General features: G+C 36.4%; 1 protein-coding gene across 1 annotated transcript in view; it reads left to right on the top strand.

The window, feature by feature from the left end:
- The window catches only part of GRHL2 (grainyhead like transcription factor 2), a 73,825-nt gene that overhangs the window by 18,759 nt on the left and 35,315 nt on the right, over window positions 1–19,751 (top strand). Inside the window, exons 5-8 of the mRNA XM_015831868.1 lie at window positions 361–416; window positions 5,816–5,972; window positions 8,383–8,494; window positions 14,496–14,590. Of these exons, the coding sequence (XP_015687354.1) occupies window positions 361–416; window positions 5,816–5,972; window positions 8,383–8,494; window positions 14,496–14,590 (420 nt within the window). The remainder of the gene's footprint in view (window positions 1–360; window positions 417–5,815; window positions 5,973–8,382; window positions 8,495–14,495; window positions 14,591–19,751) is intronic.

The raw sequence follows: 19,751 nt of genomic DNA, 5'->3' as shown, positions 1-19,751 counted from the left end.
GGAGTGCACATAATTGGCTGTGCTTCCATATTCCATGCCAGGCATAACTTCTGGAGGCTCTTCAAGGGCAGCCCCATGTAGAGTGCATTGCAATAGTCCATTTGAGAGGGTTTTTTTTAAATTATTCAAAATACTTTTGAGTTTCAAAGAATCTTGAATACAGGTGTTTATAAAACTACACTTCTTGCCTCTTTTAAAGTTAGCTTGATATTTTGTAGCTCATAACGAGCATTTTAGAAAAGATTTTGTCTTTAGATCTATTGGATCGGACCCTGTCATGTTGAAATCAGTAAAGCTTAAGTTAGTTGTGACTTTCTGCTCAACTATTCTTGATATATATTTTATTTCTCTATCTTTCAGAAATTTCGCAGTAGTTCTACAGGTCCTGAGGAATATATTTATGAACAAACAGCCAAGTAAGTATTGGCAATGAGAAAATACTGAAGGTGTACACTAGGCTTTTGATTGGCGTAAGGCCATAAAGTTGCATGGAGGACACTAATGCTGCTGAATCCAATCTGGGTCAGTCACCAGGACCAGAGGTTCTGTCTTCCGAGCGTTCGAACCCATGCTGGAGCCCATCTTCAGGGAATTTCTCTCTGGCCAGGCTCTGGTCCTGGTGACCGACCCAGATTGGATCCTGCAACACTAATTTTGCTTGGCCATTTATTATTAAGAAGAATTTGTTAACTTGCATTCAGCATACACAGCCTCTGTTTTTTTCTCCTATCTAAATGAAATTCAGAAGAAGAAATATATCTTATAATGAGACTGGGTAGAGGTGCATTTTATACATGCAATTTGGGCCTCATAGCAAATTTCTTCTGCACATCATTTTGCATGGCCAAAGGGAGTATCTATGGTTGTGAGAGTGAATTCTTCATTTTACTGTAATATATAAATTCAATGTGTTATCTTGCACCAACACTGTCACTCCATCTGGAAACAAAATGGTAAGGATCAGTTCTATCCACATAGTTGCTGGATTCACATACAAGCCGAAAGTGCTTCACAGGAAATTTTGTAGTTACTGACGCTAAAATGAAAATGTCTGGCATCTAGCCTATGCTTTCTGTGCCATTCAGCCTCTGAGCAAGGCTTCACTAGATCTTTATGCTAAAAGGGCAAAGGTGGAATAGGGTTCTGTAGGTGATAACTAGGTCTTTGAATTGAGTCCAAATAGCTATTGGTAGCTAGTACCTTAAAATTGGTGAGATCCTGCAATGATTGCTCCTACTAGCAGTCTAGATACTACATTTTGTATCATCTGCAAAGGCAGATTCACACAAAGTGCAGTCCAGTGATCTGGATGAAGGTTAACTATCTTCCGAGCATCTGATCCAAGCAGGGTCATAACTGGTACATTATTCAAATCTAGATGAAGGCTCCATAGCCAAAGCTTCCACTGGCTACTTAATCAGGACTCAAGAATCTAGGAGGAACCCCACCACTTCTTGAAAAGGAAGCACAATCCTGTAAACAATAACTACTAGGACTGATATTTTTGTATTACCCAGTTATTTACTGACAAATAGTAACTTGATAAGATTTAAACTGAGCTTGGTTTGTTCTGTCCAGTCACCAGTTCCAGATTTCCATGGCATCTCCAGCACAGCCTGGAGTGGTAAATCATCCTTGGCAGATGCTGAGTAACTTCATTTGAATGCTACTTATCTAATGAACGGGTACTTATTGTTTCCCCTAGCAATTGGTTCCGCTTACATTTTCCCAAGCAATCAGACAATATCTGCCCTTCTGAAAATTGAATTCAGTAATCTGCCCTCTAGAATGATAAATTATAACTCTTTACTTTCTTTTGGGTGATAGCTCTTCAGACATTTGAAAAGTATTATTTCCAGGGCTTTTTTTTGTCATAGAACGCCCAGAACAGAGTTCCAGCACCTTTTTTGGATGGAACCTTGTAGGGTAGGCAAGGCGGGTTGTATGACGTGTGTGAGTTCCGGCACATTTTTTTTTGTTTTATAAAAAAAGCACTGATTATTTCCTTCAGTTTCGGCTAACCATTCATACCACCCTTGGTTTCTTTCCCTATCACTTAATTTTCAGTCCTTTAATTATTTGTGATGCCCTTCTCCAAACCTGTTCAAGATGATCTGAATCTTTCTTCAAATGTGATGAATTGAATAAAATACTTGAACAGAGTAATATGGAACAATGATTTCCTGTGATTTAGAAACTGTATTTTCATTGATGTAGACTAAAAAGCATTCAGTTATAAGTACCCCAATTTGGATTCCTGCACAGCTGGATTCAAGGCCCCTTTGAGGTTGTTGAAAACATGGATTGTATGGACCAGAAGTGAATTGTACTGTGAATTTTCATGTTTTTTTTAGCATTTTTATGCAGGGGTTCTCTGAGACCTGAAAGTTATTTCAAGGTTTCCAACAGGGTAAAAAGATTAAGAAAGACTGCTTTAAGCTCTCCAGAATCTTCTATCATTCATCTTCATTGGATAAATCTAGGTTAAATCCAATTTATATTGTTATGAGAGAGGGAAAGGCATTCACTATTCACATTCTTCACGACATGCATACATTTCAAAATCTCTACCATCTCTATCATTATATTTTTCTAATTGAAAAAAACTGCAGCTCTAAACTTCATTTTGTGTACAGCCTTTTCCAGTATTATATTAATTTTTTGAGAAGCAGCAATTGAGGTTTGTCCAATATCATAAATGTATCCACAAGATATATTTAGAAAGACATGACAATATTGTTGGTTTTGTTTTTCATCCCTTTCCTAATGACTCATTGTATGGAATTCACCTTCATAGTTGTCTCACATTGTATTGACATTTTCATTAAATTACCTGTCAGAATCTCAAGATGAATTGAGCTCATCTGCATATATGTGAAGGTAGGATTCTTTTTCTCAAATGTGCATTATATTGCAGTTATTTGGATCAAAACACATTTCCCATTTGGAATATATCCTCAAGCACTTTGGGTTTTACATTTGGGGTCATAAGCACTCAAGATTATAAGTGATTTAACTATGTTAAAAAGCCCTGATCCACAATCTTGAGTGCAGATCCTTAAGGAATTCACTTTTTCCTTTATGAATACAGAGATGTGGAGGAATGCATTACACAAGTATTATCTGTATTACTTTCAGCATATTTTCTTTTTTAAAAATGCAAAAAATATCCTTTCTCCTTTCCTTTTTTTTTCAAAAGAAGAACCTTTCTTAAATAAGCAAAAGAGAAGAACATTATTAATATAATATAGGCTATTTTGTATAATTAGGTTTCAAAGATAAAGCATTTGATCAAATAATTTCTTAGCAGAACCAAAGGTGTGTTTTTATCTAGGAACTGGTGATTAAATAAGAATGAACCCTGCTAGTTTTAGCCCTGGAATAGCACTTTTTCAACTACTGACAGTTTTTCAGTCTCAGCTTCTAACATCACAAAATACTTGTGAAAGAGAGTACGCTAAATTTTGTTCTGATTGTGTTTTCCCGCTGTTCCTTTAAAGTTCTGTCTGTTCAGAAACATTCTTATGTGATCACCGTCAATGATATAGTGACTTGAAAACATGTTTCCATAAAACACAGGAATTTTTAAAAAATCCTTGAAAACAGGAAGCTAGAATTCTGGTTGCATAATCATAATAATGGTGCAGCACATAGTGCAGACAGTGGGGTGTGGTATTTATCACATCATTGATGTAATAAAAAGGAGGAAAGGCTTGGGTTCACTTTGTTTTTCATTAAAACCTAAGATTCACCAGACAGCAAAAGAATTGAAGAGCAAGGGGCCTCTGAAGCAGAATTTTGGTTTCCCCCCCCTCACCAATATGAGCTTGAGAGGGTGAGAGAGGCAGACAGATGCATAAGATAAAATGAGAGCAGTCCTCCTCATTGGGGGAAGAATATTGCAAAAAGGAGAGTCAAGATCTAGTCTTCACTCAGAGTAAATCTTTTGTAAAACTAAGGTAATGATTTCATTCAAAGCCAAATACTTTGAATTACAATAGGATGTAATCCACTCTCCCGCCAGTCACTTCAAGAATTTAAAACCCAGAAGAAAGCTGAGTGAAATGGCAGAATACGATATAATCCTGCTAAAAAGTATATCCATATTTATTTAAATCTGTCCTGAATTTGAGACTAAGTATAAAACATAACATTCACTTAGGAAGGATCACTGGATTGCAAGCATGTATTTCATATGACATTTTTACTGGTTGATAAAGTGAGGAGACTCTATATTGCTGAGTCTGGATGTAGTTTCAAAAGTTTGCTTAGTTCTGGGCAGCTGCTCTTAAATTTAACAATTAAGAACAACATCCCCATATAGGTAGTCCTCGGCTTATGACCATAATTGAGCCCAACATTTCTGCTGCTAAGTGAAACGTTTGTTAAGTGAATTTTGCCTCATTTTATGACCTTTCTTGACACAGTTGTTAAATGAATCACCGAAGCTGTTAATTAAGTAGCACAGTTGATTAAGTGAATCTGGCTTCCCATTGACTTTGTTTGTCAGAAGGTTGATCAAACGACCCCAGGGCACTGCAACCATCATAAATCTGAGTAAGTTGTCAAGCATCCGAATTTTGATCATGCGACCATGGGGATGATACAACAGTTGTAAGTGTGAAAAACGGTCATAAGTCACTTTTTTCAGTGCTGTTGTAACTTTGAACAGTTGTAAGTCTAGGACTACCTGTACTTTCTAAACAATGGATCTGGTGGTACTGGTACCTGGTAGTGCTAATATACCACATGATCTGCCTACAAAGATGGGTCTTGTACTTGATATGAACAAGCACAGGGTAGGGTTGCTATTGGAAGGATTGGAAATTAAAGTGACATTTCAATGCAAATTTTAGCTGAATGAGAAGAGATATGATGTGTTTTGTTCAGCAAATTCTCTCAGCGATGCCATTATGGGACTATTGTGAAAATCTTAATTTTTACATAGTTCCTATATTTTTCAATTAATCCAACTGGATCCAATATGCTTAGAGCTGTGCTTGATGTTGTTATTCCTGGAACAAATAGTCCAAGATCCTCTAGTGAAATGTATAATTTCTTTGTATTTTTTTCAATTGTAAAATTTTTATCTTTTATAACTACTGAGTTTGTGAAAGTTGTAAATGGAAGGTTTTGATTCTATCTATTGTGCTAGCTTTTTAAAAATCTTAACCAATCCAGTTGACCAATGTGTAGGTGAGGGATGAGACAAATTAATAGAGTAAGTTAGTTCACAGTCTTGTTTGCTGTTGTATTATACAGGGAATCCCATTTCATATTATGTTGCACTGCCAATCTGGATTGGCTCCTCTGTTCAGTTTCATGTAAAACACAAATCCTTTCTGACTGTGCTATAAATCGACTATGCTGTATAGTTTGATTTGAGAAAGCTGTTTCTTTTACAAAAGCAAGTTTTGCTTTTATGTGAGCTAAACATACTATAAAGAAGGAGCTTTATATGAATTTCAATACTGTCTCTGGATCGGGTATATGTATATTTAGGTGCTGATCATGTCTAAGTCTCCAATAGTTGCCATTGACTTGGATTGGATTTTCAAGTGTGGCCTTTTACATGACGTAGCTTAATGTTGTTACTGAAGTGTCATTATTAAGATAAATAACATTAGTTTAGTGTAGTGGAGTTCTATAACAATAACCGAACTATCGTTCTAAGAACAATATTAAAAAGGTAGCAATCTTTCATATTTATATGAATTATGGCATCAATCTAAGGCATGAATTTAAAATTCTAAGGCCTTTATTCAACTCTCCCTCAGTAATGTATTTTCTAAGTTTATTCTTATTTTCTTCATAGTAACACATTTCGATATACTTTGGAAGCTACCAAATCCCTCCGCCAAAAACAAGGAGAAGGACCAATGACTTACTTAAACAAAGGGCAGTTTTATGCCATAACACTCAGTGAAGCTGGGGACAACAAATGCTTCAGATATCCAATCAGCAAAGTCCGGGTATGGCTAATCTTGCATGTATACTAATTGACAATGTTGGTTGCCTAAAGACTTTTAATGTGTGTCCTTGTTTTCATTCTACTGAAATTTCAATAAAGTTATAACAACCAATCTCTTAATAGAAGCTTAAGCTCATTCTTCTCAAAAAAGATTATGAATCAGGAACCTGAAATTGAATTGTCAATGCAAAATGTCATGGATCACTATATCTGTCCTGGAATTCTAAATTATTATAGGTATTGTCTGTATCTTTGAAACGTTATGGTCTTGTTTTGCAATTTAAGACACTTATATATATAAAAATAAAAAGTGATAACAAGAAGGACTGCGCAAAAGCTATTAGAGCTAGCGGAAAGTGCTCCTTCAAATCCATAGCTTAAAGCAGGGCTTCCCAAAATTGGCAACTAAAGCATGTAGACTTCAACTCCCAGAATTCCCCAACCAGCATGGCTGGCTGAGAAATTCTGGAAATTTGAAATCCATATGTCTTAAAGTATTAACACAACAGCATCTCTTCAAAGTTCAGTAGGGCTGTTTTGAGATCCTTTCTCAGTTTATAGCCATTTTGTGTGTGTGGATATAAGTTACTTGTGCCAGTATTGCCTTCAGACCATCTGAAAGCATTAGTTAAAAACAGCTTATACTAGGAACACAAGCAAGTAAAAATATATCTTTCATTGGGTATTAAGAAGACATAATATTTGATACCAAACAGGTTTTTCTGAGTATAAGATACCGTAAAGAAAAAGACATCTCCCAGTCATCAGTTAGTTCAGTAATTCAAGAAGGTATGGAGACTTGGAGAAAGAACTGTAATGATAATACTAAAATTCAGACATGTTTCAATGGAAGAAGAGGGTCCTTTACATCTCCAAGATATTTGGAGCTCTAAATATGAAATGTGGATGATGGCAAGCCACAGACCACAATCATAATTCATTCACTTACTAAGTTGTATAAGAAGGAATTATTGTGGTTTATTATCTGGGAGTAGGTAGACTTGTTTCTAATTTGGGTTGACTGAGTGCCATGTGAAGCTGGCATTTTTGTTCTGCTGGCAGGGCTAGGATTTTTCCCCAGTTTTTTTCTTTTTAGCTGTACTGTACAGAGAAATACTAGGGCAATTCGATTTAACCACCATCTCAGTGTTACTATGTGCCTGATATAAACATGGCTGTAGGACATTGTGGGAAATCAAAGAGTGGTCAGACCTTCCACTGCTGAGAATGCTACCACTGTGGATAGCTGGTAATTCAGCAAAGAATTCTTTGTCCAGGGTATCCGTTCAGACAGTAAGAGAATTTATCCCCAAGGAAGATGGTGGGCTCTGTTTCATTAGACATGTACAAACAGATCTTAAAAAGCAGGCCCTGGGGGATGCTTTAATGTGGATATCTGCAGTAAGGCGGCCATAGGGCTCAACTGACTTAATTGACTTTTTCAATCATTTTCTGTAAGTTGAGGATTGCTTAATTGTTGTTAGGCTTTATGAGTTTCTTCCTCTGTTTCCCTTGGGAACTTGGTTGCCTTGTGATAAACAAGGTACATTAAGAAAAAGCATTGGAAGCACGACTGGTTGATGGAATCTAAAAGGAGAGCATCAACTGGATTCAAACCAACCATGGCAGGTACCAATATTGAAAATATAAATGGGACCTGGTTGATAATCCTGACTGTGATTGTGGGAACAGCCCATAAGCTTTACATCATATTACGATGGAATGCCTCTTCAGAAGGTCCAGTGCCTAAATGATCTAGATATCCGGCCATAGGCTTAGCCACTCCAGTGACTGCTCACACATAATTCAGTTTTATACATAATTTTATTCATCATTCGTGCTGTGTGTTTTTAAAATAATTCACTGCTCTGATGTTTTATATTTTGATAGACATTTTTATATGTTGTTTTGTACATTTTATGCGTTAATGCTGTATTCTGTTATGCCATACATATATATATATACAGTATGTATGTGTGTGTGTGTACATATATAAAAATGTATGTATATATACATATATGTATATATTTGTTTTCTGAGGTTTTCGCGGGTGTTTGTATGTAGGTCTTTAGTTATTCGGGTTTTCTCCCGCGTAGAATTAGAAGTGTCTTGGCGACGTTTCGACGAAGTCACATTCGTCATCTTCAGGCTGGTGTCTTCAGCTTCGTGCTGAAGCTTCTCCCAGAAGCACGAAGCTGAAGACACCAGCCTGAAGATGACGAATGTGACTTCGTCGAAATGTCGCCAAGACACTTCTAATTCTACACGGGAGAAAACCCGAATAACTAAAGACCTACATATGTATATATGTATTCATACATACACATACACACACACACACACATTTATATTGCTTAGTATTTTGCTTTACTGACCATAACCAATTGATGATTGTTGTGTGATCTTTCTAGAGTGTGATCATGGTTGTATTCAGTGAAGATAAAAATCGAGATGAGCAGTTGAAGCACTGGAAATATTGGCATTCACGACAGCACACAGCTAAACAGAGGGTCTTGGACATTGGTGAGTGATGAAGTAGTCCTGTGAGCTCCTGTCTTCACTGATGCTTTTTATGACCTTGGAGACGAGCAACTAGAGAACCAATTCACCTCCAGAATTTTATTCTGGAATAGCCAATTGGCAAACCAAGTCTGGTTTTGTATGTAACAAGGCTGCACTAATGTATTTTTCATGCTTGGTGCAAACTTACAGTATGAAACTTGCTTTTCACCTCCTGAAAACTACAGTATAATATTTCTGGGAAAATAAGCATTCAGTCTAAGCAAAGACTACATCTTCAAAGCCCAAACTGAATTTATTTTATGTGTTAAATATTTTAGGTGAACTAGTAATACAAAAACAACTTGGGGTAAAAGTAGCAGAATAAGCAAGTCATGTGTTTAAAGTTATTTCAAAACTGCAGGTTCCAGTTTCCTAGAATCTCTCATCATATTTCTGTCACCAACTGAGATAACTCATTCCCTTTCATTGCCATGGTAACCAGTCACATATATTCCCATATATCTTTCCAACTGGCCATGAGATATGCTGCATTTGACATCAGTTTTTAATACTTCTGGTATCTTCCCAATGTACTAGACTGTATCTCATTAGTAAATCTGGGAGTCCTTGTTCAAGACATTTGGTGATGTCTAAACTAAGGAAGGATATCTTTACATGGCCATCTTATCCAATCTCACCTTCTCCTGATCTCCCTATTTACTCTTCCTTTTCTTCCTCTATCTTTCAAAATAATTGACAAAAGATTAACAATGATTGGTAGTATAGGCCCATCCGTAAATCATTTTATCTCATGTGGTTACCCAATATAGTGGTTGCAGCCCACCAACTGAAAAACAGAGCTTTATTAAGGCTTTTAAAATAATTAAATTAAGTAAACTAAATTTAAGTAATTTTCAGGCTTTTGTCAAATGTTGACCTATTCAGCTCAGGAGCTAGTGGTGGTGATAAATGATGGAATTGCATTGCAATGTGATATAAATGTACTAAAGCAGTAGAGTTTGCAGCCTAATAGCACGAGACTGCCTTCATCATTTTTGTGAGAGACTTTGATCTTGTGAAGATCTTTGGTCTGCCATCTGTCTTCTTGGTACTGAAATCCAGGTTAGGAGTATTAGCATCCATGCGCCAACCAGCCCTTATTCCTTTTTCCTGCCAAATTTAGACACTTCATAAGGGAGCAGGGTTGTACTCCTTTTATCTTTTAAAATAAAATTTCCCATAGTTGTTCAAGTTTCCTGGCAGCTCACACAAATCATACTTCTTATTAAAGAAGTTTATGAGAAATTACATGTTAATATTAGCTACTTGGATAGTGTTGTTATGTGATCTTTTGCTTAGTTTTTCTTTCTCTCTCAGAGGTAATCAGCTTTCCTTGATTCTTCCAACCTTTTGTCATGTTTTAACTTTCATTTATGCTGAACTTAATTGGACACAGTAGACAGAAGATTACTTAGTTAGTCTTCTGTGTTCCATTTATTCAATTGTGTAATATTCCAGTATTTAGTATGAAATAGGAGCCCTCTTCAGAGTTCTCCATTGCTTAGCTTAAATTCTTCCTTTTGTGTTTTTACCTAGTTTAGAATCATAGGAATTTTGAACTTCATCCAGTCCAACCCCATGCTTAATGTATAATATTAATAATAATAATAATAATAATAATAATAATAATAATAATAATAATAATAATAATAATAATAATAATAATAATAATAATAATAAAGTTGGAAGGGACCTTGGAGGTCATCTAGTCCAACCCCCTGCGCAGGCAGGAAACCCTATACCATTTCGGACAAATGGCTGTCCAGTCTCTTCTTAAAAACTTCCAGTGCTGGAGCATTCACCGCTTCTGAAGGCAGGTTGTTCCACTGGTTAATTGTTCTCACTGTCAGGAAGTTTCTCCTTAGTTCTAAGTTGCTTCTCTCCTTGATCAGTTTCCATCTGTTGCTTCTTGTCCTGCCTTCAGGCGCTTTGGAAAATAGCTTGACTCCCTCTTTTTTGTGGCAGCCCCAGAGATATTGGAACACTGCTATCATGTATATGTATAATCTATATATAGAATGTGAGCTCAGGTACCCCTCAACGTATGACCAAAATTGAGCCCAAAATTTCTGTTCCTAAGTGAGACATTGGTTAAGTGAGTTTTGCCACGTTTTACAGCCTTTCTTGCCACAGTTATTAGGTGAATCGCTGCACTTGTTAAATTAATAACACAGTTGTTAAGTGAATCTGGCTTCCCCATTGACTTTGTTTGTCAGAAGGTTGCAAAAGGTGATCTCATGACCCTGGGACACTGTAACCCTCAAAAATATGAGTCAGTCGCTAAGCATCTGAATTTTTGATCACACGATCATGAGGATAATGTAGCAGTTGTAAGTGTAAAAAAGGGTCATAAGTCACTTTCTTCAGTGACGTTGTAACTTTGATGTTCATTAAATGAACCAGTGCTTTTTTTCTAAAAAAAAAAAAAAAAAAAGTGCCAGAACTCACACACGTCATACAACCCGCCTTGCCTACCCTACAAGGTTCCATCCAAAAAAGGTGCCGGAACTCCGTTCTGGGCATTCTATGAGAAAAAAAGCCCTGAAATGAACTGTTGTAAGTCAAGGACTACCTGTACAGTATCTATGACAAAGCCATTGCTTAAATACTTCCAACAAGAGAGAAGCCACCATTTCAAGGGCACCTTGTTCTTTTCGTCATCAGCTCTTGTTTTTAGTAATTTTCTCCTAACTTCTCTGTCATTTTATACCAGCTGATTCTATTTCTGTGTTAAAGAGTTCTGCTTGAAAGCTATTTGAAGATTGTTACCATATCTCTCCCTTCCCCCAAATCTTCTCTACTTTGGGTTTGTCTTGCAATAATTGCTTGATATTTGTACAAGAATTATAGGGTAAGAATCTTAGTAAAATATATAAGGAGAAGATATTCAAACACTTAGTCTCTATGTTTGGCGCACGTTCACAATATAAAGATAAAATCTCTTTAGCTACCTTTCTAGAAATATGTTACCTAGGAGTGATGGCCATTGTTGAGCTGTGATTTTAGGAGTAAACAGGAGGATGGGGATTGCATTGCCAATCATTTATCCATTTCCCAAGTAGCTTTCAAAACTTCTTTTGCGGTCTTTGAAAAGATATAGAGATTTATTTTCTGAAATAAAGAAAATGGTAAGCAAGTAAAAAGAAAAATGCATCTAAACACTAAGTATTAATATCAAAGTTTCTTACAGCATTATCAGATAAAAAATCAGTTCAGTTACCAATTATATATTTTAACTACTGGTCAAACCTGAAAAGTGACCTGCATCAGCATATTATGAATATTGAGCAATTGTTAAGGAACAATATCTGGGATAAATTGCCTTTAAAAAAAAGAAGTTTTTCTAACAGGAAACCTTCATGGTTTTAGTCTGCAAATTCCCGAGCAAAGGGCCTCATCTTTCTTCTCAGAGAGCTGTCATACGGGCGCTTGTGCCAAGCAGGTTTCATGCCAAGAGATGAAGGAGAAGTTTACTATCTCTTGTTTCCCAGCCATTTTTTAAAAAAAGAATTCTCACACAGAATCTTGCAAGGAATATGTTTAGACCACATGTTTGCATCAATATGCGACGAACATATTTAGTTTACTCTTAAGTTGCATGTTGTCTCAGGATCCTAAAGAGGGGTTCGGATCTAGTAGATTAATATCAGCAAATGCATTTGTAGTTTAGGATTATTATTGTCCTGCAGTAGTAGCTTAGCTTTATAATACAATTCTGTGCTGTGAAGGATGCCCCCCCCTTTTTACTAGATAGATTAAAAATCCGATACATGGACATCTGGGAACCTTCTTCTCAAAGAAAACCAGATCTATTTGAAAATTCCACATATCCCTGTGCCCTCCGGTGTGTTCGACATTCCAAGCAGATAGTTTCACTTGCCCAGACAGCATCCCAGCCTTTCAAAAGAGTCTACCCTAAATTCTTTCTTTTTAGTCAGTCAGAGATTTCTATCATGTAAATACTATGGGGAATATTAATCTTTTAATCTTCTCCTGAATAGAATGTATGTGTTTCATTTTTTTACAGAAAATGAAGAAGGGACAAGAGAGTGGGCATAGGTTTTTCACAAGTTCATTATAGAAATGTACATTTGGCTTATGGCATGTCTTTTCTATAAAGTTAAATTAGTTTCTTTTATTCCAAGAAGTTGATTTCTGGGTTTATATTACCTATTAATTTGTTTTGAAAATGAATCCTTAGAATTTTTAAAGAAATACCTTAAAGGTTCTACTTCGGTTCATTTATATCACTATTTAAAATCTTGAAATTTCTATAAATTTATTTTGATGAATGTAAAGGAATCTTAGGGAATAGAATGCATTGCAATCCCAAGTTAGATAATAAACCAGCAATCTCTAGACTATGATTAAGAGATCAAGAATGTGTCGTATAGAACGTTCATGTTCTTTTTTCCCTTCCAGCCAAACTAGATTGGCACAAAACTGTATTTTGGAAAGCTGCCCAGGTGTGAATGAGGTCTACTTCCTTCTTCAACTCATGAACAATTTATTTATTTGTTATAAGCCATTGCATTGGGAGTGATTCCTGATGGTTGGCAATATAAATAAACCATAAATGTACAGTAGTCCCAGAATATGCAACAATAAAACTGTAAAAACAATAAAAGCATAACAATAATAGAACTAAAAAGAAAAAGAAAAGAACACAAGTACCACTCCAACTTAACCATAATAATATTGACTCTCAAAGTCCTTTTTTACAGTGTTGCAAACCACAACTGCTCTACCACTTGGGGTTATTCTTCAAAGTGGGGACCACTGTGGAAAAATGGTCTCTTTGTGCAGGGAATTGTTGCATCTCCCCAATCTGGACCATCACACAGGATAGTCCAATTCTATCTGGAGCTAACTGGAAGCCAAGGCATGTTGTACTTTATAGGTTAAAACCAATATTTTGAATGGTGTCAGAGAAACTACTGAGAGCTACTGAGTGCCTATAGTAAAGGTCTTATATGGCTGTAGCTGTTATCACACATTAATATCTAGGCTGCTGCATAATGCACAAACTACAAACTTCGAAGGCAACACAATAGAGCACTGTAGTAGTCCAATTTAATGGTGATGAGGGCATGTGTTATTTTTGCCAGGGTCTCCTACTCCAGGTGGTGCCTCTTCTGCTTCTTTTACTCATGCTATGTTTTTTTATGTTCTCTCTCTTCTACTCCTGGACAATACGCAGAAAATTTTATCCTACTTATTCATCAATAGTAAATGTTTGTAGAACATAAGTGCAAAGAGAAAGGACAGCTGGCATCTCTTGTTGCATTTTTTCAGTGAGATTTGCAAAAACCATTTAAAGCTAAATTTAGTTGACATCTACAGTTGATTAGTGCCAGTTCAGAAAAAAAATGCTAACTTTTTTTTGGGGGGTGGGGGGGGGCTTTTTTAATGGTTGAATTCTTCATACTATTTCCCAGTACAAGCCCCCTCCAATTATTGTTCTATAATTAACTTCCCCAATAAAATATTGGCTAATATAATGCAATCAACCAAAATTAATATCAGACTGGCATTATTAGGCTAAAAAGTGGGAACCTGATTACTGTAATCTTTCAAATATCTTATTACCAACTTCGAAAAATAGTTGTAGCATCATTTAGAAAATGTTGCTATTGGCAAATTGAGCCAGAACTGTAGAATTAAATTGCAAATCATATATATCTATCTATTCAAAATGTTGTGGCTGACAAAAATAAATTTTGAATTTATAGTGTTCACAGTATGTGAGGTCTGCCTGCAAAACATGCTCCTAGCTTTCTTTCTTTCTATCTATCTATCTATCTATCTATCTATCTATCTATCTATCTATCTATCTATCTATCTATCTATCTATCTATCTATCTATCTATCTATCTATCTATCTATCTATCTATCTTGGAATGCAAGGAGAAATATCTGTATTTTATAAAAGCACCTGTGATCTTTTTGTTGTTTGTTGCAGCTGATTATAAGGAAAGTTTCAACACCATTGGAAATATTGAAGAAATTGCCTATAATGCTGTATCATTCACTTGGGATGTTAATGAAGAGGCAAAGGTAAGATCTGCCAAAAATGCATATCTTTTGTAGGGTAACATGCAGAATTGCTCAGCAAGCAAAACGTAAGGCATTATTTTGTACTGTTGTGGGGGAAAAAAATAAAACCAAACCAACTGTGCCCCACCATAAGCTCTTGAGTAAAAGACAGGATATACATTTATATCCATAAAAATGCAGATATTTTAATAATGGATATTTTGTTATTTAGATCTTGCTAGTCTAACATTGCCAATCTTTGGGAACTTTTATATTAATCTTGTTTAAGTACCAGATATCAGGGAAGCCGTTTTGAAAGTTTGTACGAGGTACTGTATCTTCTTTTATTAGGAACATCGGGCCATTTAGCTTGAAATTGTCTACATTATCTATAGATAAATATGATGTCAGGGTTTTAGGAATTACTGGTTGATTAAAGAGTAATAGTTCCATTCATGCCTAAAACTAAAACTGGTTCAAGCATCACGCTAACTTAAAAGCAAATATTATGGCTTAACAAGATGTGTGTGTGTGTGTGGAAAAGCCTTGGTGCTCCAATAGTTTCAGTGAATTCCCTTCTCTAATGTTACACGGAGTCTCCCAAGATGAACGTTGGACTTTCTAGATGCAAAGAATAAAGTTGGTATATGCCTCATTTCAAGCTGCATAGGTATTTGTCTTTCCCATAGAGAAATAATCTCCACTTACTGTATGTACTCCATTTGTATAAACGATTCACACAATTGGCCTATTTTCCAGCACTTGAAATGAACTTGAAGTAGGATGAAAGACTTACTTGAAGTGGGGTTTTAACAGCAGATCAGGATAACTTTAGGGAATGGCACATCATGAAGTAATACTTTCCAGGACTAACAGGTGTAGCTGGGGAATAAAAAGAACCATCCCTTTTGACCAGGTAATGATTTTAGAGCAAATCTTGCTGAATTTTTTTTTATTACCTGAATCAACTTTGTCATCATCTGGAGATAAACAGCTAGCTTCAGGGGTATCTACAAGGAGAGAAGGTCATCTGCAAGATGGCAATCATGTCACTTTGATCACAATACTATTTTTACTTTTTCCAGATTTAAACACTGTTTCCTGACCCACTCCATTGATACCCAGTAACTCAGTTTTATTCAAACTGTATTCCAAACTGTATTCCCTCACAAAAAGATTGCTTTAGATTAGGCCTGCTCAATATATAGGGCCTGTGGGTTGGGGTTAAGTCTAGACCTCCAAGCCTCACTGCTGCTGTCAGTTCCGGCACTGCCACAGCTCCACTAGCCACCAAACAGCTGGCTGATGTGCCACCATCATTGCAGCCCATCATTGCAGTTTCTAATTTATGAGCTTTCTGTTGTCGAAATTATTCAGGCCTGCTTTAGATTATTTTAGTGGGATATGTGCATCGTATTATGAATGCATACATTCCATAATTGATAAGAAGCGTGTATCTGCACTTGAGTACAAAATATAAATAAAGCGGAACAGTAGAATTCCCATAAATTCATGAGAAGATGATGGTGAGAAATTGGTTAGAGAAAAAAGATCATTGTTTCTCATTCCCTTCTACCAACATTTTTTTTTTGCCATCTTGTCATACAGTTAGTATATATAACTGCCCTCTAATATCTGGAGGTAAACATCTGGTGTTACCAGAGAAGTATGCATCATATATAATCTTGTTGGGAAATTCTTTTTTTTTAATACAATTTTTATTGATTTTTATAATTAAACAACAAAGATTATGATGTATTTACGTACATAAACAAAAAAGAAAAAATAATCCAAATCAATACATTTTCAGAGACGCTCGGCTTGTTGGGAAATTCTTATGGAAGGGTGATATTTCTGATATTTTCAAAATGTCAGGACTTTGTTAAGCCAAAATGTAGTTCTTGTGTCAGTTTCAGGAAATGTCTCCAGCATGTAACTGTTGAATTAGAGTTCCTGTATTAATTTTGTATGGTAAGATTCGGATTAAATGCATACTGAAGCTGATTAGTTCACTAGAACATAATTGTCCTTCAGATCTTTAGGTGCTGTAGATTTTCCTAATCTAGTTCAACTGTATATGTCAGCGAGAAAGAAATGTATATTTCATTTTCCTAGAATAATCTTCTTAATACAACAATTGTAGCAATACATTTTCTGTTAATGATTGATATTTTAAAAATATGGATTAAAACTGGAAACTATACATAAACACAACCATCAAAATATATACTTGACAATGCACTTCTTTAAAACACAATTAAAATAAAATGTTTTGCCTAATATACCATGACGTCTTTTAAAAAGGCAGTGTTCACACATGACTGAACAGGTGTGTGATCGGCTTTTGCAGCAAATTGAATTTTTATGTAGTTGCTGGGGTGTGGTGCAAGGTTACAAAAGCTGCTTAAATGAAATGTAAACATTTTTGTAGACATTGGTATTGAGCAGAAACAAAGGCGTTGAATTTGTCTGGAATTTATAAGGAAAAAAAGCTATAAAAGTTGTGCTAACTCTGCACAAAGAACTTGTATTTATTTAATGCCCTACTCTAGCCTGAGTTGAGTATTCTGAAGTAACTACATAACATAAAAAACAAACAAACAAATATACAATTAGTACTTGAATTTGTTTCACAATTAATCTGTTGCTAATAGGATCTTTTTATGGCATGGAGTTCTCTTGAACTAAATATCTCTCCTATAAACAGGGTTTTTATTTTTAAACCATAAGGTTATTAAGATTATAACTAGCTATCTTATACTAGAGGTGGGCTAGGTCAGGAAGCAGACTCTGTAATTTTGATATCAGCTATAATAATAGAAACATCAAAAACCTGACAATGTTTTCTTTCCTTCCTTCTTATACCTCAGGAAATTGGGGGGAGGAGAGTCATAAGAAGATAACTTACAGTTAGTTCACTGGTATAAATTGTGGTATTTCTCTCTTGTGCCTTTTATTATTCCCTGTCAATAGCTTTGCAGGATCTTGTACCTCTGCATCTTATTTGGCTAAAACTAGATCAGGGGTAGGCAACCTTGGCTCTTTTATGACTTGTGCTGGCTCAGGAATTCTGGGAGTTGAAGTCCACGAGTCATAAAAGAGCCATGGTTGCCTACCCCTGAACTAGATAATTGAACAAACCGTGAACTGGGTGACTGTATTCAGCAGAACAAGAAAATATTTGATCTTGAATTGTTCACTTTATCTAGGATCTGTTATCTGCCTCCAAATATTTGTTTCCTGCATTGTGTCCTTAAAAGAGATTTCTCCTAATCGCAACCAGGGTGTGTTCCCTGCTGCATTTGATGATCGCTTGAGATGGGAACTTCTTGGTAATGGCATACCGATGAGGGACTCTCCTCCTCTCTGGAAAAATGCCATTGGTCCCCACATTGACAAGGTCTGATGGTGCTATACATTCAGACAACTTTCTAGCAATATGACCCAAAGAGACCATCTGTATTACAGATGGTCCTTGACTTGGGACCACAATTGGGATCAGAATATCTGTTGCTAAGCAAGGTGCTTGTTAAGTGAGTTGTGCTGATTTTATGAACTTTTTCCCATGGTTGTTAAGCAAATCACTGAAGTTGTTAATTGAATCATATGGCCGTTAAACAAATCTGACTTTCCCTCATTGACTTTGTTTGTTGGAAGAATCCAGGGAAGATATGCAAATGTCAATCATATTACCCTGAGACACTGCAACTGTCATAAATACATGCCAGTTGCCAAGCACCCAAATTTTGATTGTGTGACCACCGGGATGCTGAAATGACCATAACAACCAGTCATAAGTCACTTTTTTCAGTGCTGTCATAACTTCAAACTGTCATTAAACAAATGGTCATAAGTTGAGGACTACCTGCACTTAAATCAAGGCCTTGTTGCATCATCACACTTAGTAGCTTATGTAGGTTTTACTTTTATTTTACTCACTACTTTGGAATATTTTAAACTAAAACTTCCTTTTTCCTCTGAAACAAGTTTTGATTACCGTATATGGTTTCTTGCTGTTCAAGTATAATTTTAAGGAGAGTTCTGTGCAGGTCTTCGTAAAACTTTTATTAGAGCATGCATGAGAAGCTTCTAGGAAATGTTATTCAGGTGTGGTACAAATACATTTCTTGATTCAGTTCCAATTAAACTCCAGTTAAAGGGAGGCGAGAAAAAAAGGATAAGCACTAGAGCAGCGGTTCTCAACCTATGGGTCGCGACCCCATTTGGGGTCGATTGACCATTTCACAGGGGTCGCCAAGCAAGGCTGTCCGCCATTTTTTTTGTCCATTTTTCCCCCCCCTTTTCTGGCGGGTGCCTTACCTCCCTTGGGCTGGGCCAGCTGGTGGTCGGCCTGCTCCGTCTCTGCTGCTTGCCAGCTACGCCTCGGCCGGCGCAGGGGGCGGAACCACGCATGCGCGGTGCTCCCGGGCAGGGAAAGTCCTCGACCTACGACCGGTTGGGTAGTCCTCGACTTATGACCGGTTTAGTCCTCGACTTACGACCGGTTTAGTCCTCGACTTACGACCGGTTGGGGGTCGCGGCATTAAAAAGGTTGAGAACCACTGCACTAGAGGAAACATTGTTGGAGGAGATAAGCACCTAGTCTGAGTGAAATGAGACAGCTTCTTCTCTTCCTAAACCACTCTCTATGCCTTTGATGTCTCCTGAATATGCTGGACTGCAACTGTCATCATCCCTGCCTACCAGAGATGGGAGGGAGAGGAGATATATTCCAATCACCTCTGTTGTCAGTGCAGGAGAGTCAGCTAGTCCTCCACAGCAATTTTGTAAAACTATAAACATGGGCATCTGAAGTACCTTAATTTAAGCACTGTACCACTTTGAAAAAAATACTGTCTTCATTGGGTTTTTAGGATGTTGTTTCAAAGTGATGTTGAAACAACATCTTAAAACAGTGTTTTAGGTGTTTTAATTGCTATTAAATTGTATAATTTGCAAGCTGCTAAGTATTGTTAGATTTTAGGTGGTACAAAATATTACCAAGTCTTGAGAATATGATACTGGTCTCAGTAAATGTCTGAGAATTTGGATAAACTTCTGATAATTTACTAGATGCTGGTACCAATTTAGTTACTAAGCTGGTACTTACTTAATGGCTATTGAATATCATCTTCAAGGCCATCTCCTTACTCTTCTGATGGCTGCTGGATGGACTATACTA

Source organism: Protobothrops mucrosquamatus, unplaced genomic scaffold, assembly GCF_001527695.2.
Source record: "Protobothrops mucrosquamatus isolate PMUCROS unplaced genomic scaffold, P.Mucros_1.0 scaffold_283, whole genome shotgun sequence".
In the NCBI taxonomy this organism is placed as follows: Eukaryota; Metazoa; Chordata; class Lepidosauria; order Squamata; family Viperidae; genus Protobothrops; species Protobothrops mucrosquamatus.
The sequence above is the reverse complement of the archived record's forward strand: the minus strand, read 5'-3'. Positions and strand labels throughout refer to the sequence as shown.